Source organism: Convolutriloba macropyga, chromosome 2 (genome assembly GCF_964194025.1).
Source record: "Convolutriloba macropyga chromosome 2, txConMacr16.3, whole genome shotgun sequence".
Taxonomy (NCBI): Eukaryota; Metazoa; Xenacoelomorpha; order Acoela; family Convolutidae; genus Convolutriloba; species Convolutriloba macropyga.
Window position 1 is genome coordinate 82,124,115 of NC_134469.1, and position 24,138 is coordinate 82,148,252.

The following is a 24,138-nucleotide window of genomic DNA, read 5'->3' on the forward strand; positions in this document are numbered from 1 at the left end:
ATCGGATGCTTGGTTACAGCATATAACTGTCCTGCTTGGTCTTAACCATGTCTCTCCGCCCGCAACTAAAAACTTTAAATATGAAGTTTGATAAATTTTTAATATGAAGTTTGACTCTAATTTTGACTTTTACGGCTAATCTTCAATTCTGCTAATATTCCGGACACCGTAATTTGAATTAACTTTTGACAATTAATATTAAAGTACTACATTCAGATGCATGTTTAGGGTAGGTGGTACAGCCTCATCCAACGCTGTAACAGTGCTTGATATTCTTGGAAAAAGCAAAAATAATTTTGGATTCATAATTGATAAATTTCATTTTTCAAATTTGACAAGCTGAAATGTTAACAGATTCCACACTCAAGAAATGATTATAATCAAATTTGTTCACCGATTAAATTTTGAAGCATTATGTGCTGTTTTGGGGTCTTTACCATTATAGCCCCCCCCCCCCCCCTCTCTGTTCACCTCCCAATTTTACCGGTCATATAACGTAAATCCCATAATTGGAAGCCATGATTTAGTTAGTAGCTTGGAGAGGGGGAGGGGGTACTAATGTCAATTTCGGCTACCTTAAATAAGTCGATTGAACGTCACTTCGCATGACTTTTGGACAAGATTTTTGAAGTTCATGAAGTAAATAGCTTCAAAATTTGTAATAAAACAAAACTTTAGTACAAAATACATCAATCTTCAACCAAGAGGAAAGAGTAAGCTACGCAAATGCAAATACATAGTACAGTCCATTTTTCGAAGCATTCAAATTCTTCTCATAATACAAAGAACACTTAACTATGGGGTAATACGATGTCGGGTTGACGAGCCAGATTTGGGGGGTAGTGGGTAAATCGGTGTTGCAAAATGTCCGGCTATATCAACAGAAAATGCCATCTGAAGCAATTGCCGGCTTTCTTCTTTCTGTTTTAACATAATTTGATCATACAAAATCAGCCCTGATATATTTGTCGTTATTTGTTGAACTGAGATGAGATCCATGAAAGTTTCTGTCCTAATTTCCTGGGTAATTTTTGTTCGAATTCCTATTCGTCCTTCTTTTCTTCGTCGCCTTTGTTCATAGCATCGTGGATCATCTTCTCAGTGGCAGCCTTGGCTCCAAGATCGGCTGCCAAGTGGGCTCCTTAAACACAGGAAACTCATTTATAAACGCAAACCGGCTAACGTCGGACACATTGCTCTCGAACAATATGCCGGGCAAATTAATTCAGAAGTTGCTGTAGCAAAGAAGAGTTTTTCTTTATGGGTGAAAAAATCCGACTAGACAGGGATTCAAACCCGCGACCTTCTAAGTAGACTGTAGGACTTCAAACCCGCTAGACTGTAGCACTTACCACTCAACAGCTTTTATTTTTGCAACGCAGATCAAATTTCACAAAAAGCAAGGATCTATTCTGTTTCGCCCCCCCTCTCCCCCAGTGTGTTTTATGACACCCAGTTACAAATTATATGTTGTTATATAGCACGTTACTATGTAAGAAAATAGCGCGTGCGCCTGGGGGTCATAAAAGATTTATGTTATCTAAGCTGGGGGGGATGGCGAAATAGAATAGATTCAATAGGAATTTAGGTCAAGCGAAAAATCGAGAAGTCAAGAGTGAAAAGGTCACTCAAGAAGTAAAATCGAAAGAATCTTCTGGTAGAAAACAGTCAAGCAAAAAAATTGCACACATGTTTACAATAATTACTTAAAACGTCGTTCGAGGGCAATAAAAATATATACCTGACAATGAATACTCGGTTACTTAAGACAAGCAGGTCAATTATATTATACAATAAACTGGATATCAAGTCAAGAGTCTAGACCATAGCTTAAATTAAACATCGATTACGACCAATTACTGTCGACAGAGATATAACTTGTGCTCTCCTTACTTACTGTTGTCATTGAATTGAAGAGTTAATTTAGCAAATAACAGGAAAAAAGCTTAAACTTTAATTTACAGCTACATTGCACATTAAATTTATTTTTTAAATTGAAAATTTAACAAATTTTTTTTATTGCAACACAAAACTATGTGCTGCTCGTCACTAGAAACAAATTTCACCTTCAGCTCACCCAATCAGTTTCCAATTGAAACTAAGTTTTTTTGGGGGTCTTTCCATTAAAGCGCCTCGACCCTAGTACTCGTATAACATATACCCCTCCCCCGGCATGGTAAACACATCATAATGTGGACCATAATATCTTGGGAAAACCTATAATGGGAAAGACCGTTTTTTTCCTATTTTCTATTCCAACTCAAAAAGAATAGCCTGCAATTAGCAAACATAAACCGACAAATGACGGAAGAATTGCTCTTGGACGACAGGCAAGGCAATTTAATTCAGGGGCTGTAGCATAGATCAATTTTTCTTTATGGGTGCAAAAAAAACTTTCCCTGACCGGGATCCGAACCGAAATCCCAATCCACAGCCACACCCACTAACCACTGCGCTACAAATCACTTGCCTCTTCTATTCTGCAACCGATTTTACTTTAGCAACAAGCTTTACTTCAGAAAGCGAACAATAGAGATCACTCAACAATGAAGAACGAAAGCGTATAAAAGTCACTTGAGAAGTCAAAGAATGTTCTAGAAGAAAAGCGCAAAATTGTCAAGAAAAAAATTTGCATAAAAAAGACACACACGTTTACAATAATTGCTATGAACTTCGTTCAAGAGCAATTAAACATACACAAGGGACTGATTTTATCTTGTCAATATAGTGAGAAGAAACAGGTTGCCCAAAACAGTTTACAAGCAAACTGCGATGAAACTGCTTGGATCTGCGACAATATAAATCACAACGGGGAACATTAACACAAAAAGGCTAAAATTTTGTCACAGAAAGCGTTCCACAGTTTGACAAATTTCAAGTGAAACATTTAATGTGGATCCAAAAGATTTTAATCTCAAAAATGTAAATTAAATAACCACTTGGTTGTTACAAGCTGTAATATTAAAAATTGAAAAAAAATCATTTGAAAAATTTTTTCGATACAAAAACACTTAGGTTCGGTTTATTTCTTTCTGAAAAATAGCGCTAAGATTAAATTTAAATCCAGTAACTCTTTTGTCTATTGGAAATTGTTCGTGACTTATAAGCTGACTTAAGAACAAGTTTAAGGGAAAAAAATAAGAGAGGAAATCTCTCTTATTTTTTCCCCTTAAACTTGTTCTTCTTTTAAGAGCTTTCTTATTACCATTGGAGGCTTAATCCACCTACGAATTCAGTTTCTAAAAATTGAGCTGTTACTCCATTTAGACTTATTTCAGACCTAGTTACAATAAAACAGAGGAATTCTTTTTTTACAAATTCAGCAATCCAGATTTCAAATTACCAAGGAGGGACTTGGAAAAACAATCTCCGAGAACCATTCCAAAAGGGGGGAAATCGGCGAAAAATAGACGTCAAATGGAGGCACATAAAAATGACGTCAATGGCCATTTCTGTTCTAGGCTTGGGTTTAACTGAAATCATCGCCCTAAATGTGACCTCTTGTTGACTTCAAACGAATAGAATTGTGAAAACCACTTAACTTAACACCTTTTTGAGTAAAAAAAAAACAAAGAAGAAGACCTACACGAATGTTTAAAACTGTTTTGAGTGGAATTCACCAATTTGATCCAAACCCCCACTCTTAAACCGAACTAAAAAAGACGATATTTTAGTGCAAAATTCCACACTCATAAAGCTAGCTGCCAGATAAAATTTGGCTGACAGGGCAAAAAACAGGAAAACAATTCTTCCAGAGCTGATTTAACGGTATATCTTTGATGCTATGTGCTTGTAAGGAACATTAATGGTACTTGAAGGTATTACAGCCGTAAACAAAAGCGACTAACGACGGACGAATTGCTCTCTAACCACTGCAGACTCTATCATTGCAGTCTGCTACAAGCTAGCATAGTTACTACAGGTCAATTAAAAATTGCATATATAATTTGACTTCTGAGTTCAGCTAAAAAAAAATTTGAAGGGGAGAGCCATTTAGATCACACAAAACTCAAACAGCCCATGAAATAAAAGTCAATGAAACGTAAAACTGGTCAGACAAAAGCTTTGCACGAAAAAAACACGCGGCTACAATAATTGCTTCTAACTTCCGAGATCAATTAAACATACATTCAACATAGACCGACAAAAGTCGGGTGAATCGCCCTCAAACGAGTTGCTACAGGGCAAACCATAAGGGTGCATGGGCTAGAGAAACTTTTTTGGTGGTTGAAACGTATGACTGTTGAGGGATTAAAACTCGAGGATCAGATTCGGGGATATTAACCTCGGCGCTAAAAGGGCTATGAATGTCAACAGTTCAAAATCAATTTTACTTTATCAATAGACTTAATTTCTGAATGCGCTCAATTCAAATCAGCAAAACAACAAAAGTCGGAAAAACTTCTGAGGGGGCCAAACTTTTGATTTAAGAACAGCCTTCACGCCAAACTTTTTCTTCAAAAGAGTTTTGGTGAATGACATTCTTAGAGTATAGTAAGGCTTAGGGCTCCAAGAGAGCTTAAAGACCTCCAAGCGCCACTTGTTTATCCCATTTTTGGGGACGAAAAGACAAATGGGTCAGACGAAAAATTGGTCAGGCGAAATATTGCACAAAAAAGACCAAAGGACTAAAATTTGGTACAAACTTCGTTTGAGAGCAATTCATAAGGAGGGCTTTCAAATGATGCACTAAGTCATTATATACTAATGTAAAAACTAGAAGATTGTCGTAAAGCAGCCTCCGTTGACCGGCTTGACGCACAGTCTCTGACCACAGTCTCTGACCAGTTTGAGTGTCAGCGTTCATATTTGGTGTGCAAATTCTGTGTGCGTATTCAGTTGGATTCCAAAATTACACTAATTCGACTTATGAACTGAAGGCTATTAAGCGTCATAATAATGCCAGCAAGTAATCGCTTTAATGAACTTTAATAATCTAACACTATGACTTAATGACCGGGCTTTATATGTTTATACCGTTGAGATAGCTCTAACTTCGACTGTACTCATCACATTGAATAATTCAATACGTGAAAAAATAAGTCAGCAACCACGCGTGAAAATCGTGATTAATGTAAAACGAAGAACGTGATTAAAAGTTAAAGCAAATTTAAAAAAAAACGATTCAAAAAATTTTAATTGACTAAACAAAACAAGACCTAAAAAGGACAATGATTGGATTAGAAAGACTATTTAGAAAAAAATAAGATGAAAAAATTAAATGTAAAAATGCTGCACGAACAAAAAACCATAAGTGAGAAAGCTAATTTTTGTTCAAACACCATATTCTCTCTACATTAAAATTTGAGCACTTCCTGGTTCGTTCCACTTCGCTTTTTCGCTCCACTTCCTCGTTCGGCGTGACCAAAATCACCACGCCAATATGGCTTCAAAAACCATGAAAATGTGTGAACAGCCGGAAATCATGGCCGGAAGACCCCGGAGTCGACTCGAAGTAAAACAAATTACACTAGCCAACCACTAACGGTTATAACTATTAACTTTATTATATTCAATTCGAACCAACAACCGGAATAAAACAAATTATCAGGGAAAAAACATTATGGAAAAGTTTTCTTGTAAAACTTTTATAAGCTGCCTTTACAGAAGCATTGTGTATGATAGGTTGTCTGGTATAAATTAACTTAGCTCAACAATTGAAAACAAAACGATAGGATAAACATAATCAACCATACATCTCGAAAAAAAAAAATCGAGCACAAAGAAAAAGTTAAAGAACAAACCCTAATTTTTTTTAAAAAAAAACTTCGCCGAAAATTGTAAAGTCTCAATAAACTGTTGCCAACGCATCTTGGAAAGCTGTTCCTGCTGATTTTTTAAGCACCTACGCGGCACAGAAACGCACTGTAAAACACATAAAACGTGAGCAAGAACAAAAATTTACAAAACGGCACTAATTAATTTACTTGTAAAAATTGTGCTATCAAACCATTAGTTGTTTGGACTTTAAAACATCGACCCTGTCAACAACTCCAAGTTAACATATAAACATGCACAAATTACACTGAAAGTCAGGAAAACGGAAGAATAAGACAACAAATATTTTAAATGGTTAAAACAAACTTAAACTGATATTGCCGATGTCGAAAGGCCACCAAACAAACATAGAAGCTCATTTTAACCAATTTTTTTAACGCCAAATACTGAAAAAATAAAAAGAACACTGAAAAAACCTTACAAAAAGCATCTAAAACGGTGAAATCACAAAAATAGCTCAAGATTGCACATAAAATACCCATATATGATTGAAATGGTTGAAAAGGACTCCCAATCGTACACTAACTTATTAAGATGATTTGGAAAAATCGCTTTACCCAAAAAAGTGAAGCAAAAAAACAATAAAAACTGCATCGAAAAAGCCGCACGTGATCAAAATATTTTGCTCGCTCTCTCAAAAAATCGCTATGAACAAAAATAACTCTCTCTGCTCTTCAATTTGTTCAGCCGTTTAACATCCACGCTTGGTTTTCACGTGCGGCAGGCATTGACCTTTGCATCCTGTTGTAAATACACTCCAGAAAATTATCGATAAAAAAGACGCTCCACCATTACTCCGAGCCGTAAAAAAAGACAACGCCCTAAAACAATTCAAATTCTTTGAATTGTAAAGAGGAGACGGCCTAAAAATAGCCGTTGAGATGTTGACCGCGCCTATTAAAAAATTTATAGAGAAAAATTTACACCAATTTGGCGCACTTATCATGACTTCTAGTGGTTGTCTTTAAGTAGTAGACTGTTAGTAGTAAAATTCTTAAATGAGAGAAATTTAGATCACGCAAAACGTCAAGGTTGCAAAAGTCACTCCAAAATTCAAATCGGTCAAGCAAAAAATGTGCATAAACAGACCAACACGTTTACAATAATTGCTTCAAATTTCGTTCGTCAAGCGTGAAAAAGTCACTAAAATAAAAAAATGTTCTTGAAAACGGTCAAGCGAAAATATTACATAAAAAGACACACACACACCTTTACAATAATTGCTGCAAACTTCGTTCGAGAGATATTAAACATATTAAACATTGCCTCAAAAATTGTCAAATTTTCTTTGACCAACACTATTAATCAATGAGATTTCTGCATTACACAAACAGCGAAACAAAAGGAAAAAGCAGACTCTAGATGCCTTTGAACTTTGAAGGATAGATGTAACTTAAACCGGGTGTAGGCAGATGAAACAAAACAGCTACAAGCAGTTATACCGCATGCTAAACAACTTTTGTGGAATTTACCCTGCTGTTTACACATTGCAAACTCACCTTTCATCAACACTAGGAAAAATTGCAACTTACAACACTCCAAAAGCAACTTTGATTAAATCACTTGATTTACAAACTTCAGGCTACATGCATTACAATAAAACTTTCGAAACACGTTTCTCAATTTCCTGCTACTAATAGTCTATCAATTTCCACAGTTCTCTAAAACCATTGAGTAAAGTTGACTAAATCCTACCCCCCCCCCCCCTTATGAGTACAAAAAAATTACTAATTATAATGACTATTACCATTACCGCAAATCATTTTCAGTACAAAAAGCGCAGTTTTGTGTCACACATGCTTAATGAGAACAAACCTTCACTGGCAATCTGTCCTCCCTTCTCGATGTAGGAGTCAATCTGCTTCTCGTGTTTCTTCACGAAAGGTTTCAACACTTTAGTGTAAATGAAGTGCGACCCATTCCACTCGTAGGGGGCCATGCACCAGCCCAAGAACAGCAGCTGAAACATCATATTTAAGAAAATCATCTTGGTAATGGACTTTTAATCATTACATTGACTTCAGCTTTTAAAAAATGAAGCGTTACGTAATATATTTAAGTTTATTATTATGGACAGCGAAAAGTGGAGCGCAGACCTTATTGAGAACATGATGGCTTTCCTTTTCGTGAGCAAAATCCATTTCAAACATTTAGACCTAGAAGGACCAAATTTTTGTAATCATGTTATAGGGCGAGGATAAGAAACATAATAACAGCTGGCGGTGATAAACGTATCCCGCCTCGTCTAAAAGAAAAACGCAGAAAACTAAACATCTTGCATATTGTTGAACTATTTTTTTGGAATTTTTTCCCAAAAAAACTGTTTAAAATTAAAACTTTAGAAAAAATCAACAATTTTAAAGCTAGGATGACAAAATGGTAATAAAAGTCTCCCCAAAAATTCCAGAATTTTAGCAATTTCCAGTGAAGCGGTTAATTGATCATTTTTTTTTAAAATCTCATAATTCAAAACAATCTAATACTCGAAAAGTTAAATCTCGACTCTTTGTCAACTTTCTCAAAAACTTAATCTTTAAAAATGCAACCATTTTCCGTAATATTCATTACCTTCGTACAAAAATATTAAAATTCCGAACACAAAACCATAAGAAACTTCGAAACTTTCCGTTAAAACTTTTAGGATCTTTAACGTTTGCGCCCCCCCCCCCCAACACGTTATGCCCCCCCCAGCACGTTATGCTCCCCCCTCCAGTTACATAGCACGTGTCATTACATCATTACATAGTAAATCATTATGTGAAAATAATGCACGTGCGTCAGGGGGTACAAATAATAAGCACCCACTAAGCTGGGGGGCACAAACGGAAAAGATACTTTTATTTTGACCACAAAGTACCCAGGACAGTAAATCCTCCCCCTATTGGCGAGCATAATTTCAAGCGCTCCTAGCCTCTGGTAACTGCACCTGACTATCAGTCTTTTGTCACAGGTTCGGTTCTCGCCCATCTATTTTGAGCCTTTAAGGTCAGTGAACTCGCTCGATATGTTCGCTTAACCATGCTGCTCAATGCGGCTCTTAAACATGCACTTCGAGAGGCCCCTTGAACATGCAAAAAGTTAGTCCAAACTTAAGAGCTCACTTGTTTAATATATAGAATTAGCATTTTTCTTTCTAACACACACAGGAACATAAAACGTCTCATCGTCGCAAGAAGTGCTCTCGAATAACAGGCGGAATGATTTTGATTAGAAACTTTCTTGTCTAAAAAATCAGGATACCCGACACGGGTTCGAACCCTTGACCCTCAGATTTACAGTCATCCATCTTACCAATTGCGCTAACAAAAACACACCACCGTTTCTCACAATCACTTTTACCGTATCATTAAACATGTTTCAGATTGAGAGCATTTGAGATCACGCTAAAATCAATAAGTAGAGCGTGAGAATTTTAGTTGACAGCTAAGAGTTTTCTAGAATAGCACAGAATCTTTAAGGCTAAAACTTTGCGGAAAAACACACGTTTACAATAAGAGCTTCAAACTTAGTTCGGGAGCAATTAAAAAACACAAAGTGCCTAGGACAGTAAATCCTCCCCCTATTGGCGAGCACATTTTCAAGCACTCCTAGCCTCTAGTAACTGCACCTGACTATCAGTATTTTGTCACAGGTTCGGTTCTCAACCATCTACTTTGAGCCTTTTAGGTCAGTGAACTCGCTCGATAAGTTCGCTTAACCACGCTGCTCAATGCGGCTCTTAAATATGCACTTCGAGAGGCCCCTTGAACATGCAAAAAGTTAGTCCGAACTTCAGAGCTCACTTGTTTAATATATAGAATTAGCATTTTTCTTTCTAACACACACAGGAACATAAAACGTCTCATCGTCGCAAGAAGTGCTCTCGAATAACAGGCGGAATGATTTTGATTAGAAACTTTCTTGTCTAAAAAAATCAGGATGCCCGACACGGGTTCGAACCCTCGACCCTCAGATTTGCAGTCATCCATCTTACCAATTGCGCTAACAAAAACACACCACCGTTTCTCACAATCACTTTTACCGTATCATTATACATGTTTCAGATTGAGAGCATTTGAGATCACGCAAAAATCAATAAGTAAAGCGTGAGAAACTTAGTTTACAGCTAAGAGTTTTCTAGAATAGCACAGAATCTGTAAGGCTAAAACTTTGCGGAAAAACCCACTTTTACAATAAGAGCTTCAAACTTAGTTCGGGAGCAATTAAAAAACACAAAGTACCCAGGACAGTAAATCCTCCCCCTATTGGCGAGCACATTTTCAAGCACTCCTAGCCTCTAGTAACTGCACCTGACTATCAGTCTTTTGTCACAGGTTCGGTTCTCAACCATCTACTTTGAGCCTTTTAGGTCAGTGAACTCTCTCCATATGTTCGCTTAACTATGCTGCTCAATGCGGCTCTTAAACATGCGCTTCGAGAGGCCCCTTAAACATGCAAAATTTTGTCTAAATTTAGAGCTCACGCGTTCACGCGTTTAATATATAGGAAAAAACGAATAATCAGCGCTCTTTTCATTTGACTTTACGTAGTTAATCGCGCTAAAATTTAAGAGGAGAATAAAAAAGAAACTTCGAGAGAAATTATAATTTTATAAGACACTTGGTATTGATGGGTACAAATGATTGATGTAGTCCCTTATACTTTCAAATATTTTTCAATTAAATTTTAGAAATGCGCAATAAAGCTGAATGGTACTTCTGAAGTAAAAAAAAAGAAGAAATCGCAATTAGCATTCACTCCAATAATCATAATAAACCCATTGTTAGGGTTTTCACAATCGGTTTTTTTGTGATAATTCTTTTTCTTTTCGTCTTTTGGCTTTAAAAGTCTTCACAGCGGATTCATTCAAATTCCCTCGGGTGCAACCACGTGATCTTGCTCAGAGAATACGCAGAATGAAAGGATTTGAAATATAAAAAAAACGAGAAAATAGCGCCAATAAAATACTTTCCAGGATTGTCGGTCCTGCTAGAAGTTAGCTAGTATGACCTTAGATAAGGCTGGCTTGAGCTCACAAATAATATCATTGGGTATTGACTGAGTAATATTTCCAATGAACTGTCAAATTCTAGTCATATAGGCTGGAGAAATCTTGAAGTTCATTTAGATGCATTTTTTCCAACACCATAGACTACACCCCAATTCTATAAAAACCATTGACACGGGAAGTTCTCTTAGAATCGACGTGTTCGATTTTAAACTACACGCGATACAGAATCAGCTTCGCGATGTATTAAAAATCATTGCATAATGAGTAACTAACCTTGGCCAGGAAATAGAAGGGGAACCAGGACAGGAGGATGTCGGAGAAGAATTCAACGATCATGAAGGAAGAGTACACCACCCAATATGTCAACCACTAAAACGTAAATCACACTAGGCTCAACCAAAATTAAACACAAACCGACTAATGTCGGAAGGATTGCTCTCGAACAACAGGCGAGGCAACTTAATTCAGGGGCTGTAGCCAAGATAAATTTTTCTTTAAGGGTGCAAAAATAGTTCACCGCGCTGGGGTTCGAACCATGGACCTCCCGATCCCTTTCTTCAGAGTGTTCTAGAAGAAAAGCGTTAAAACGGTCCAGCGAAAAATTTGCATTAAAAAAGACCAACCCGTTTACAATAATTGCTACAACTTCGTTCCAGAGCAATTAACAGCTTCCAATTCGCATCTTATCAGGAGTTGGCAACATTTTCTGGCTATCAGGTGCCCAACTAACTAGCATAGTACATTTGTAGAGAGCTTTTTATTTGCACATAGATTAAAAAAATCTAGATCCAGTTCATTGTATGAAAATGAAACCATTAAAATATGAAATATTTCAAAGCCACATCATGGTACCTAATTGTATATTACCAAAGTAACGTGAAACCCGTCAGAAAATAAGGAGCTCTGGCGTACGGTTGCTCTAGCTATGATCTACTTTCTATTTTCTGGTCTCTAAGATCTCTGATAAAAACAAATAACTAATATAGAAGACGAATAAAGTTACCTCTTCGTTAGTAAAAAAAATTCCTTTCTATTTTCGAACTTTTTAACTTTTTAAGCTGCACATTTACGATCTCCTTATGAAAAATATTTGTTTTTTTTGGACACCAAGAGGAATAAAAGAAAATAGTCGAAATAATTATGTTAAATCAGCCCAATATTTTTTTTCAACAAAGCGACACCGTCAGAACATAATTCAATGACATTTCAACAATTCCACTGATTGACATTTCCCCTGCAAACTCCTTCGTGACTCTTCGTTAGTCACCTTTTAGGAAGAGGTTTATAATAAATTTCTGTTCTAAAAGATTGATATATGAAGCAAAAATATTACAAATTTAGAAGTTAAAATTCATAGCACAAATTTTAAACCTCTTCCATTTATAGCACCAGCAAAAAGAAACGTAACGCCCCTCAAAAACCATTCTGTCTAAAGTAAACAGATTTAGCAGAGGGCGAATAAATTTTACAAAAAACTGCAACAACGAAAAGATCAAAAAATAAGGGTTATCTTGGACAATATATTGAAACTAGACAATTTTTTCACAGGTTTCTCTCTCACACGGTAGAACGTAAATCCGTTTTGTCTTGCAAAAATTCCAAATTTGCGCTATTCACAATTCCTGAAAAAAAATTAAAATTTTACTTCTCAGGCCTCTTTGTTAGCAGCTTTGCTTCACAGCTAATTTTTGTCATGTAAAAACATACCACCGTTTCTCACAATCACTTTTACCGTATCATTAAACATGTTTCAGATTGAGAGCATTTGAGATCACGCAAAAATCAATAAGTAAAGCGTGAGAAACTTAGTTGACAGCTAAGAGTGTTCTAGAATAGCACAGAATCTGTAAGGCTAAAACTTTGCGGAAAAACACACGTTTACAATAAGAGCTTCAAAATTAGTTCGGGAGCGATTAAAAAACACAAAGTACCCAGGACAGTAAATCCTCCCCCTATTGGCGAGCATATTTTCAAGCGCTCCTAGCCTCTGGTAACTGCACCTGACTATCAGTCTTTTGTCACAGGTTCGGTTCTCAACCATCTACTTTGAGCCTTTTAGGTCAGTGAACTCTCTCCATATGTTCGCTTAACTATGCTGCTCAATGCGGCTCTTAAACATGCGCTTCGAGAGGCCCCTTAAACATGCAAAATTTTGTCAAATTTAGAGCTCACGCGTTTAAAATAAAGGAAAAAACGAATAATCAGCGCTCTTTTCATTTGACTTTACGTAGTAAAATTTAAGAGGAGAATAAAGCAGAAACTTCGAGAGAAATTATAATTCTATAAGACACTTGGTATTGATGGGTACAAATGATTGATGCAGTCCCTTATACTTTCAAATATTTTTCAATTAAATTTTAGAAATGCGCAATAAAGCTGAATGGTACTTCTGAAGTAAAAAAAAAAGAAGAAATCGCAATTAGCATTCACTCCAATAATCATAATAAACCCATTGTTAGGGTTTTCACAATCGGTTTTTTTGTGACAATTCTTTTTCTTTTCGTCTTTTGGCTTTAAAAGTCTTCACAGCGGATTCATTCAAATTCCCTCGGGTGCAACCACGTGATCTTGCTCAGAGAATACGCAGAATGAAAGGATTTGAAATATCCTATAAAATACTTTCCAGGATTGTCGGTCCTGCTAGTAGTTAGCTAGTATGACCTTAGATAAGGCTGGATTGAGCTCACAAATAATATCATTTATAGCACCAGCAAAAAGAAACGTAACGCCCCTCAAAAACCATTCTGTATAAAGTAAACAGATTAAGCAGAGGGCGAATAAATTTTACAAAAAACTACAACAACGAAACGATCAAAAAATAAGGGTTATCTTGGACAATATATTGAAACTAGACAATTTTTTCACAGGTTTCACTCTCACACGGTAGATCGTAAATCCGTTTTGTCTTGCAAAAATTCCAAATTTGCGCTATTCACAATTCCTGAAAAAAAATTAAAATTTTACTTCTCAGGCCTCTTTGTTAGCAGCTTTGCTTCACAGCTAATTTTTGTCATGTAAAACAATTTTCTGAAATTATCAAATTCTATTTTCCCGGTTTTGTTTCACATACAACAATTGCACGAAAACTCTGTCTAATGTATTTGCTAACAAGTACCGATAACACGGGACTTAAATTGGCATCAACTTTCAGAACGTAGCCGGCAGATCGCCGGAAAATAGCCACCGTTGACGCGCTTGATGCACAGGGGGATTGAAAAAGAAAATAAATTCAGCTTCTAAACTGAAAGCTAAAAAGCTTGATACCAATGTCAGCTAGCAAATACTCTAATGAACTTTGTAATCTAATTCTCAATGACTTTATGACGGTTTTATCGGTTTATCCCATCTCTTTTGATTTCGATCTTTTAACTTTGACAGTATTCACATTGCGTAATTGAATGCCTAAAAGAATTCAAATCCATTTAGTTGAAACAGTTAGTGAAGTAGAGGTCAGAAACAGTGAAGTGAAACAGTGAAGCCAGAATTCAAACGTGAAAATCGCGACTTATAAAAACGAAAAACGTGATCAAACAGTAAAGCGAATTTAAAAGGAAAGCGCCTAAATAATAGCCGTTGAGAGGCTGACGGCGGCTATTCAACAACTTATTTTAAAAACCCATGACATGCAGCAACCGGTGCTGGCTGTCGCTGTGGAGCTCTGTTCCCGTTGCTGGTCGTCTCCGATTCTCGTACATTTTATTCAAACTAATATTTATATTGTTTGTGGATAAACTAGAAGAAACATTCTTTTTTAGAGCTGGGCTCACATATGCTAGTTTATCCATCTATCGCAAGCACAATGGAAAACAGGCGAAATTTACACACCAAGACCCTCCTCCACAAAAATAGTACTCAGTCACCAAGTAGCGACGAAATTTCAAAGAAGAAGTATATTAAAAACAGGCCGACTAACGTCGGACAAATTGCTCTCGAAATACAAGCGAGGAAATTTAATTTAGTGGAGGTTGTAGCCTAGGCAACTAATGGGGGCAAATTTTGACGAAGGAGGGGTTCTAACACCCGGACCTCCACTCTAATAAATTAAAGCATTATCCGCTCGGCTTTCAAGGCCTTCTAAAAACCTTTATTGCAACCGCTTTTGTTTTAGCGACAGAGTTTCTGAATAAGAGCAATTTAGGTCACGCAAAAATAAAGAAGTCAAGCGTGAAGAAGTAACTCAAAAAAAGAAATCGAAAAATTGTTCTGAGCAAAACGGTCAAGCAAAAATTTTGCATAAAAAAGGAACAATTAGTCGCGAGCAATTAATCACGATATTGGGAAACTTAAAAACAAAGTATTTTGTTTTTAAAAAGGATATTATTTTGCAGGAAAACGGAGAGTAGAATTCACATTTTCCCATGTCGCAAAAGTCGAACCGTGAAAGCAAAGAAACAAAACAGATTCCGGCAAACGAGTATCAGAAGCGACTCAAGATTACAAACTTTAATTTCGGGGAAACAACCAGTAAAAAAGTTAACCGGGATTGGTGAATCTTCCCATCATTTTTCAACTGGGTGTTTTTAGGTTTTTAGATTGTCTGTTTTTGACAGATCTTCCCATCTATTATTTCGCTTAAACCCATCAATTTGCATCCAAAATTTTTATTACAATTTTTATAATTTATGTGAACGATAACAACTAGCTGTGCAAAGTCGCATGTAAGTTTTCTCACCTGTGTGTCGTCGTTTTTATCCTCGCTTTCTATAGCCTTGATTGACTTGTAAGCTGGGAAAACGAAGCCGATTAGATTACACAATAGATCTCCGCCATAGCCGAAGACGATGTACAACAGTAGGAAGGCTGCTAAGCCAAGAGCGTAGTACGTTCTCTTCACGCCCGTTTTGGCTTCCAGCTGCTCGAAATAAGGGGTGAGTTTGCTGTCCTGGTATAGAACTTCATCCAATTTCCTGATGTATGCTTGTGCCATTTCACTTGTCTGAAAAAAATCACCAAATATCACCAAATTATCAATTTTGTTAATATGATTATTAGAAATCTCATGAGAATCTCATTAGAATCATTAATAATCATTAGAATACTCGCATGATTTGTATATAATATTTTTTTTGTTTCGAGTTTCCTTAACCTTTTGGTTATCAAATTCACTAGTTTCGAAAAAAAAATTAAACAGATAGTCACAAATTAGGGAAGTTCTTTAACTTTCTTAATTAAAGCAAGGGAGTAGGAGGATTATCCCATTACGTTCAAAGTTCACGCAACATGTCGCCTAAGATAGGGTTTTTACATTGAATTTTTTGTGTTGAATTTTCATAAGTATTGATTCTTTGCCAAATAAAAATGTTGGGGTGGGGGGGGGGCATAAAAAATGCTTAACATCAATTTAAATGCGTTAATTAGCACTACAATTATAATCCAAAAATGATAACAAATCTAAACACCCAAAACGCCCCCAAAAATTATGCCCATGACTCGTTTTTGAACGTTGGTATGTTACAAGTTCTCGATATTTTAACTTTTACAAGACAAACCTTTGTTATTTTCTGTTAAATGCAAAAACCACGTTGTATGTTTACGTCATTCTATTAGAGCAGTATAAGTCATGAACAAATGCAAAAGAACGTGAACAAACTTTTGACCAGATGAAAATAAACAATGCAAAACTTCATATTTGTGGTGAGCGCGTAAAAAATTACAACACAAACTTGCGTTAATTTTGATTTAATGTGCAAGTTAACCTCTATTAAACATGCATTAAACTACATAGACTAAGAGCAGATTCAGGTAACAAAAAGTAATCATCCTTAAAGGCTTTAAGAGTAGATCAATAAATCGAATCGAATTTTTAGTAGTATTCTACCTACGCTGAACTTTAAACTGCTTGTAAATTATACTCGTTTGATCTTACTTATGGCAACAACCTCGTCAAAGAGAAGAACAATTTCCTGCTTCGCCATATTCTGATGCAACATTCCTTCCCACCCGCCCCAGCTTTGGAGTATGACTATAATTGTAATCGATATTTTTGATACTTCGACATAGTTATATTGGTGTTTTGATTTGGGCATACAAACCATAATCAGCTTAAAAGCAAGCATTGGTTCCCTCAAACGTTCTTGAAAACGAAATCGTTGTCCACAAGAGCAGAGTTGGAGGGGGTGGGGTGGGGGGTTGAGAGATGCAACCGTTAACGGTTACGGATCCATGGAAAATTGCGATTGAAACTTGAGAGCAAATACCTCACTTAATATAGTGAAATTCATGAATACACCTTCAATTCTAAATGCCTTCTTTAAAAAAATGCCTTTTTCTTTATATCCATTTTCAATTTCATACAAAAAGAAATCTCACTTTCTTTATTAAACCATTAGATTAGTGCGTGCGTGTATAGACAGACTCCGACCAATAAAAGCTTTTAGAACAAAATTTTTTCAAGATAGATTTTGTATTGCAGGTTTATATAAAAGGTAACCGTAACTAATTTAGCAATAAACAAAGATAAGAATTCCAATCACACAAAATCAGTAAACATCACGCTTGAGTTCAAACCGTTTTTTTTGTTCACACAAAACGTTGTTTCAGACTTTTCAGCTGCAGCCTGAGTCGAAAATTTTCTTTCCTGTTCGTCATTTCGCGCCATTTAATTCTCGAGATCAGTTTCCTCAAACGATTTTTTTGCCGTTTCAAATCCTCGATTTCTTGACCGATGTGACGTTGGGAAGTATTTACAACAGGTGTGCTTTTTGTCAAGCCAGAGTAGTTTGTTGAAGTAGAATCAGCGGCGAAAAATGATGACTCTGAAAAAGCAAATCAAAGTTGTGCTTATAAGTCATGGATCAGAATGCGATGTGAATCTCAGCATTAAAAACGCTAAATTTGAATGCAGGCGTAATTCGACTCAGAAAACTGTATCATTACTGTCCGTTGCTATGTAGTCATTGTCACATTTGAGAGGCGAGTAAATAAACCGGAATTATTAAGCAAGTTCCGCTTTATAGTCATAAAAGACTTATTAATGCCATTTAACCTTAGAACCAAAGAAAACTTTCTGACATAATGAACGTTTAAGCACATAACCGACTAATAACGTGAGAATTGCCCTCAAACGACCATCGAGCGGTTAGTTTTGATAGAGGCCAGCGAGGGCTTAGGGATGCTATCATTGGAGGCGGGGTCGAGTGGAGTGGTGAAGGGCAGGTAGGGTTTGGAGGACTGGACGAGAGGGCGTGAAAAGTGAAAAATCGACGAGTGGAATAGGGTGGACATGGGGGAGTGTGTCTCTGGGGGGGGGGGGGGTTGCCGGCAAGTGAGTGCATGTTTGTTTGCGTGTGTGTGTGTGTGCGCGGCTGCCCTTTGGGCTTTACTTGTTTAACCCCTTTTGTAGGGACGAAAAATCAAAAGGGTCAGAGAAAAAAAACGGAAAATCGGTCAAGCGAAAACAAGCATAACAGACCACAGGACAAATATAATTACTAAAAGCTTCGTTTGGAGGCAATTAATCACTCCAAAATCAACGCACAATTATTTTGTCTGTATTGTGTGAGTCTAAAGAAGCAACGAAACAGAAGTTCCAGAGCATGTCCTAAAACCTCAAAGCGAACGGAAGAATTAAGAGCCCTTAGAAGTTGTCAATAAAAAACAAACAAAATATAGCGGGAATATTGCCAGAAAATATCCCGATAGCTTTGTATATCTGCAGTCTCGAAAAAATAGTGAAAAAGCCGACTGAAAAATAAATTTCTTTTCATTCAGTGCTGAGATGTTAAGTTTTGATTGGAGTTTGTATAACTTTTTGCGGCTTCCTATTGCTCTTAAATAGCCCTCAATTAGAGACACACAATCACTTGGCCTTATCTCCTTGAATTAAACAGAGTCAATTTGAGCGTGAGAAAGTAATTTTTGAGAGTGAAGTAAGTCACGTGCGACAAAAACTTAATCATGCAAATGAACACAAACTCGATCCACTTAGAAAAGTGTCACACACGCATTTCAGTCAAAACAGCATGAACAAAAAGCATATTTGAAGTGATTGTGACGTCATATGGTCGTAACAAAAATCTGGACGAGGACAAAAAACAACAACATAGCCGGCAGATTGCCGGAAAATAGCCGCGATAGACGCTCGTGGCCTTCCATGAATTGAAACACCTAAAGAAATAAGATAGACAGATCGACCACCAGTCCTTTAATAGACCACTAGACTTTTTGGGTTAGCTTCGGACTGTCAATTTTTGACACATACGTTCTATAAGGAAAAAGTCCTTAAAGAGCTATTTCAAAATTGATATTCGAAATCAAAAACTCAAGACTAATAATCACGAATTAGGGCATATAAGATTGGCACTACTTAGATGCACAATATTAACTAGTAAATCTTCATAAAAAATTAAATTCCATAAGTGAGTTCAGAAGTAATTTTTTTGAGTGAGGTAAGTCACGCAATTGACCTAAAAGCAGAAACAACGTCACGTACATAAATTTTAACTGCAAAGCAATAGAAGTCACTGAAGTCAATTCCAAGAAGTCAATTCCAAGAAGTCAGGTCGTAAGAATCATCGATGGAGACGACGAATTAAAAAAAACCACGATGTCCCCAATAATAGCCGCTATCGCTTCGCGGCTATTAAAAACCAATAGTAACTCCAGCTATCTCTTTGCGGCTATAAGATAAGCTTTACATAGCTTGATAAGAAACTCTTCTTGTTCAAAGTATAATTGTCTAGAGAAAAGAAGCCTCGAGGAGCAAGAACGAACATGACAACGGGTTATAAGAGATGTCCAACTTCAATCGAGATCTTAAGACCAGTTGGGGTAATGCTTAGCACACTAGGCTTGCAAGTAAGAGATGCTGGTTCAAATCAAGTACTGGTCCATTCGCACAGTAGCTGCACCTCTTAAGACCCGCATCAATTGTTATTCATAAAGCTTAGCCGTCGATCCAACACATTTTTGTTGAAATAAAGTCAAGCAATGATCCACAAGTGACCTTTCAAAAGCAAGGGGTTAAATATCGATTAGCCCAACATTCAGTATGTAGTAGAAGAAGGCAATAGGTGCTTCAATTGAGTTATCAGACTTGGAACACTAGTAAGATTCATGGTGGAAAAACCAAAACCGCTTTCGGTGTGCCTATTCTGCGAATTCTAGTAGTAAACAGCCACCACTTTTTGACCTGCTTAAAGTGTGAACAGGAAAGCAATTTAGATCACGCAAAAATCAAGATGTCAAGCGTGATAAATAAAAGTCGCACGAAAAATCAAAAATTGTCAGACAAAAGATTTTCATAAAAACGCCACAAAGGACTTCAATAGTTGATACGGACTTTGTTCGAGAGCAATTAACAACGTGAATATTATAACTGGAATAGAAACCTAATATTTCATCCGCAGATGGCCTGACATTCGGATCTACCGAAACTAGTCTCTCGATCAGATTGCAAACATCGGACAGTCGTGTCTTCAAATCGGAGTCTGGCACGATTCCTTTTCGTTTGAGCTGCTGAATTGTCTTGGCCCTTTCCATCGAAGTCGCGAAAGGTTGGTACAATTCAAACAGAATAATTCCCAAACTGAAGATGTCCACTTTCGAAGAGTAACTTCTGGTTCCGTCCAGTAATTCAGGAGCTACGTATGGATACGACCCGATACCTTCAGAAAGTCTGACATCGTTTTTACGCACTTCTAATTGAATTGCATTTGAATTCCCTTGTCCAGGCGCATGATTGAACTCTTCTATAACTTGATCAATTCGTCGTGCCAGACCAAAATCACCTATCCAAATCTGCAGTGATTTTAAGTCAATAAAAATATTCTGTAACTTTAAATCTCGGTGAACAATATTTCTGCTGTGTATGTAGCTTAACGCGCTGGCAATCTGTTCTAGTATTCTCAAATTAGATTTGTGGCAGATAAGATTGCACGAGTTATTGAAATCCGAAACTTTCAAATTTCGCTGGGTCACCCAGTACTTAAGATTAGAATCGTACAGCTGCATTTGTATAAACAAGGCAAAACAGCCCGTCATGTCCTGTCGACTTGAGTACTTTAAAGACGCAACGTCTAAACATTGTTTATCTAATCGCTTGTTGATTTTATTGACGTCGACAGCATTTGGGCAGCTAAAGGAGCGACTGAATGAAGGAGCGCTTCTCTGACGCCCAAATGATGCGCTTTCGCCGCCATTTTCATCATCTTTTCTGTCCTTATTGTCAATTTCAAGACTATTATCAACTTTTTCTAATAAAAAGTGAGATTCTGTTGAGTCATTTTTAGCGTATGATTCGCTGTCACTCGAAGATTCACTGAGATCAGAATTTTCGCTTGCCCGCTTCTCCGAATTCTGAGAAGGATCTGCAAAACTATCCGGAGCTATGCCAAAAACAATCCCTCCTTCCGATTCTGAAGAAATATCTTCCACACGAGCTGAAGGCAGGTCCGATTTTCCATGAGACAACTTTTCTCCCACGAAAGAAACATTGCTTCTGGCATTTGAGTTAAGCTCAGATGAGAACTCTGATGAATGCGAACAACAACTGGGTAACTTGGTTACATATTCTAGCCAGGCTGTATGGTAGCACACAATATTTGGATGCTTCAAACTAGCAATAACTCGCGCTTCTCTCAAAATTTTCAATTTATTATCATGCGAAAAATCTTTGAGAAAAATTTTCTTCACAGCATAGTAAGCGAGGTCAACTCTATTACGAGCTTTGTACACAACTCCGAACCCACCTTTTCCAAGTAACTCGAGCTCTTCAAAGTTATCCTCATATCTTGAAGCGTTCAAAAAATCTGTGAACCAGTTTTTTGGGAATGGCGTTGACAGAGTTTGCAAGTCTATAGCACTAGTTTGAGCACCGGCAATGGGAACAATGGCAGTAACTGATTTCCTTCCTTCCTGTATTATATTCCAAAAATTTTTTAGATAATGCTTTTGGAGAGGTTTCAACTGCTCAACTACTTCAAACACTTCAGGGAAAATTTCCTCATCGTGCAGCTTCTCCAGAATGACTTTAAGTAAAGTTTTTCGAGTGTTTTTATTTGACTCAACTTTGCATAAAATAACTTCGAGTAATCCTACAAACAGAATACTCATATTCAGAGACCCAGAGGAGGCCCCGTTGTCTGTGACATAGTTTCGACGAAGAGCTGCTACGCAACGAGATCTTGCATGGCCATCTTCAGTATTTTTCACAACAGACGAGAATCGAACTTCCGATGGCTCACATACGCTACTTCTTTGCAATTTGAAACGCTCACTGGAACCAACATCGTCATAAAATGCAGAATGCAAGTCATTTCCTCCACTCATGTTCTATGCATGCACTATTTACAATCTGAAAAAAGTTGCAAAACACTTTCGCAGTCGAAAGCCTCGAAATATCTTAACAACTCACTTTTATAGCCCGTCAGATTGAAAGCCAGGCCCACCAAACTATTTCTGAGCTTCAATCTGCAACTTAAGGCAGAATAGATGAAAAGGTTAAAAAAAACTTAGACTAAAAACATTTACTAAGGACTATTTTAATACCGAAAGTTTTTGAATTAAAAATGCTTCAATGATGTGGTTTCATAATATATCTCAATCCGCAATAGCCACAACTGTGATCACCGGGTTTATCCAAATTAATGTACACTTTGGGGTGCCCCAGGGCAGGATTACCACCATCACAATAAACGTGGTTGCCATCTATTTCTATCGGCGGAACCTCTGCGACCATATTGATGGCAAAGTTTGGATTGACCTGCTTTTCTTTCAGTAGAAATCGGGCCTGTCTGTTATCCTTGGGACCAAATTGCTGACTGGTATGTCCAACGGGCTCTTTATCACCAACTGAAGGCTTTACTCCGGCATTCGCCCTCAGAAAAACGGACCGCTGCAATGACCTTCCAGACAACTTTGCAGTCAAACGAATAGTAGCCATTGCAATCTTTAAATAAAATACACCAAACATCAATATTTTCAAAGCGCTTCCATGTTAGCGCCCTTAAGAACATAGAAAACCAACCATTCAAAGTAAAAAAAAAATAGAAATAGTCGGTTGTTGATGTGAATTTACAGCTCAGGCTGATGGGTCTCTTGCGCTCAAATGTCATTGGCGATGTGCAGCACGTGTCATGTGAACTGGCCGAAATGCCTTTTAGCCGACAAGTTAAGCAATGTTACGTCGACATACAGAAAGCTTCTGATACAAAATCTCATAATACTCTTCTGAATAAGTTAGCAGATATTGGACAAGGACTTAAGTTCTTACATCTCTTGAACACTGCGCTAAACTGTGTCAACTAACCGTTCTCAAATTCAGCTCGAATCACGCACTGTGTACCACAAGGAAGCGTGCTGAGACTTCTATTGTTTACTATTTTTATTATAGATCTACAACTTAACATCAAAAATGACTAATAAATTTTGTTAGTTTACGAATTTTTACACTCAGCTCGTCAAATTAATTCAGAGCGAACTTGACAGTATCTATGCCTGAAGTTAATCGAATGGCCTTAAGATTATCCTACAAAATGCAATATACTGCCATTTAATTATGTCATTACTGATGATTTTTGTTTGGGTGAAGTTCTCTTACACATGGTTGCCTCTATCGTAGACTTGTGCTTAGCCATCTATAAAAACACCACCTGTAAATAGTCATATACAAGCAAAAACAAATGAAGTCAAAACGTAGTAGTAGAAGACTTAATTCCTTCCAAATAAGGATTGAGAAAAACACATGCGTGACTTATGGACGACAAAATTTACAATAATTCTTGACAAAATAAGAACACGAATAGCTCATATCATAAAAAATGGATTTCAGGTAATTGATGAGGGAATTTTTCAGTTTTTCAATGGCATTTCAAATGAAACGATTCTTTTCAATGGCATTTCAAAACAAATGCTCAACTCATGCCCATAGCGTCGTCATACAGACGGTAAAAACAATGGATTTATAGCAAAGGTCATTGACCTAAGCAGAATCAAATAGCGGCTTATAGCAATTTCTAGTAAAATTAATAAAAAAATAGAGGGTAGTCAAGAATTGAGGGCGAGTGATTTATGAACACTTCAGCCTTCCTTCTTCAACAATTGCAGACACACAAATCTTCGGGTATGTATGACTTCTTGAGCATACATGCCCTGAGACATGAGACAGCGTCTAAGGGGGTGCGAAATTTACATTGGTTCGGATCATGTTGATGGTGTCTTAGTATCGTTTGTTTTTCTTGTCGGATTTTTTCGGCTAACAATTTCATGACATTGGTGGCGAAGGAGCCAGCACAACCAGTGCAGGCAAAACCTGCAGGATTCGAATAACTGTTTCTCAATTGCGATAATGCGTTTCTCAAATTTTAGTTTCGTTAGCTGTTGCTGATATGATTAGGCATCTTTGATGGTTTTGGGGCGTGAAGATGCGAGGG

General features: G+C 37.0%; 3 protein-coding genes across 3 annotated transcripts; all 3 read right to left on the minus strand.

Moving 5' to 3' along the window:
• Positions 1–221: 221 nt before the first annotated feature.
• LOC142334785 (receptor expression-enhancing protein 5-like) lies at positions 222–16,361 on the minus strand. Its single transcript, XM_075383079.1, has 5 exons — positions 16,258–16,361; positions 15,441–15,704; positions 11,042–11,137; positions 7,594–7,738; positions 222–1,141 (listed from the first exon to the last, which is right to left on the minus strand). The coding sequence occupies exons 2-5, from the start codon at positions 15,693–15,695 to the stop codon at positions 1,044–1,046; spliced, it is 594 nt and encodes a 197-aa protein (XP_075239194.1). The 5' UTR covers positions 15,696–15,704; positions 16,258–16,361; the 3' UTR covers positions 222–1,043.
• A 778-nt stretch (positions 16,362–17,139) lies between these two features.
• On the minus strand, positions 17,140–22,272 carry LOC142334787 (eukaryotic translation initiation factor 2-alpha kinase 1-like). Its single transcript, XM_075383080.1, has 2 exons — positions 20,098–22,272; positions 17,140–17,523 (listed from the first exon to the last, which is right to left on the minus strand). Exons 1-2 carry the CDS (start codon positions 22,034–22,036, stop codon positions 17,288–17,290), a joined length of 2,175 nt encoding a protein of 724 aa, XP_075239195.1. The 5' UTR covers positions 22,037–22,272; the 3' UTR covers positions 17,140–17,287.
• An 8-nt stretch (positions 22,273–22,280) lies between these two features.
• Positions 22,281–22,649, minus strand: LOC142335023 (NADH dehydrogenase [ubiquinone] iron-sulfur protein 6, mitochondrial-like). The gene has a single exon (XM_075383351.1). The coding sequence runs from the start codon at positions 22,647–22,649 to the stop codon at positions 22,281–22,283; it is 369 nt and encodes a 122-aa protein (XP_075239466.1).
• Between the last annotated feature and the right edge of the window lie 1,489 nt (positions 22,650–24,138).

Coding starts and splice junctions, on each gene's coding strand:
- LOC142334785 (XM_075383079.1), bottom strand. CDS start 15,695: ATGGCACAAGCATACATCAGGAAATTGGATGAAGTTCTATACCAGGAC. Junction 11,138..15,440: donor ATAAAAACGACGACACACAG/GTGAGAAAACTT, acceptor TTTACGTTTTAG/TGGTTGACATATTGGGTGGT. Junction 7,739..11,041: donor CCTTCTATTTCCTGGCCAAG/GTTAGTTACTCA, acceptor ATGATGTTTCAG/CTGCTGTTCTTGGGCTGGTG.
- LOC142334787 (XM_075383080.1), bottom strand. CDS start 22,036: ATGAGTGGAGGAAATGACTTGCATTCTGCATTTTATGACGATGTTGGT. Junction 17,524..20,097: donor ATCTGCGGATGAAATATTAG/GTTTCTATTCCA, acceptor TTGCTTTTTCAG/AGTCATCATTTTTCGCCGCT.
- LOC142335023 (XM_075383351.1), bottom strand. CDS start 22,649: ATGGCTACTATTCGTTTGACTGCAAAGTTGTCTGGAAGGTCATTGCAG.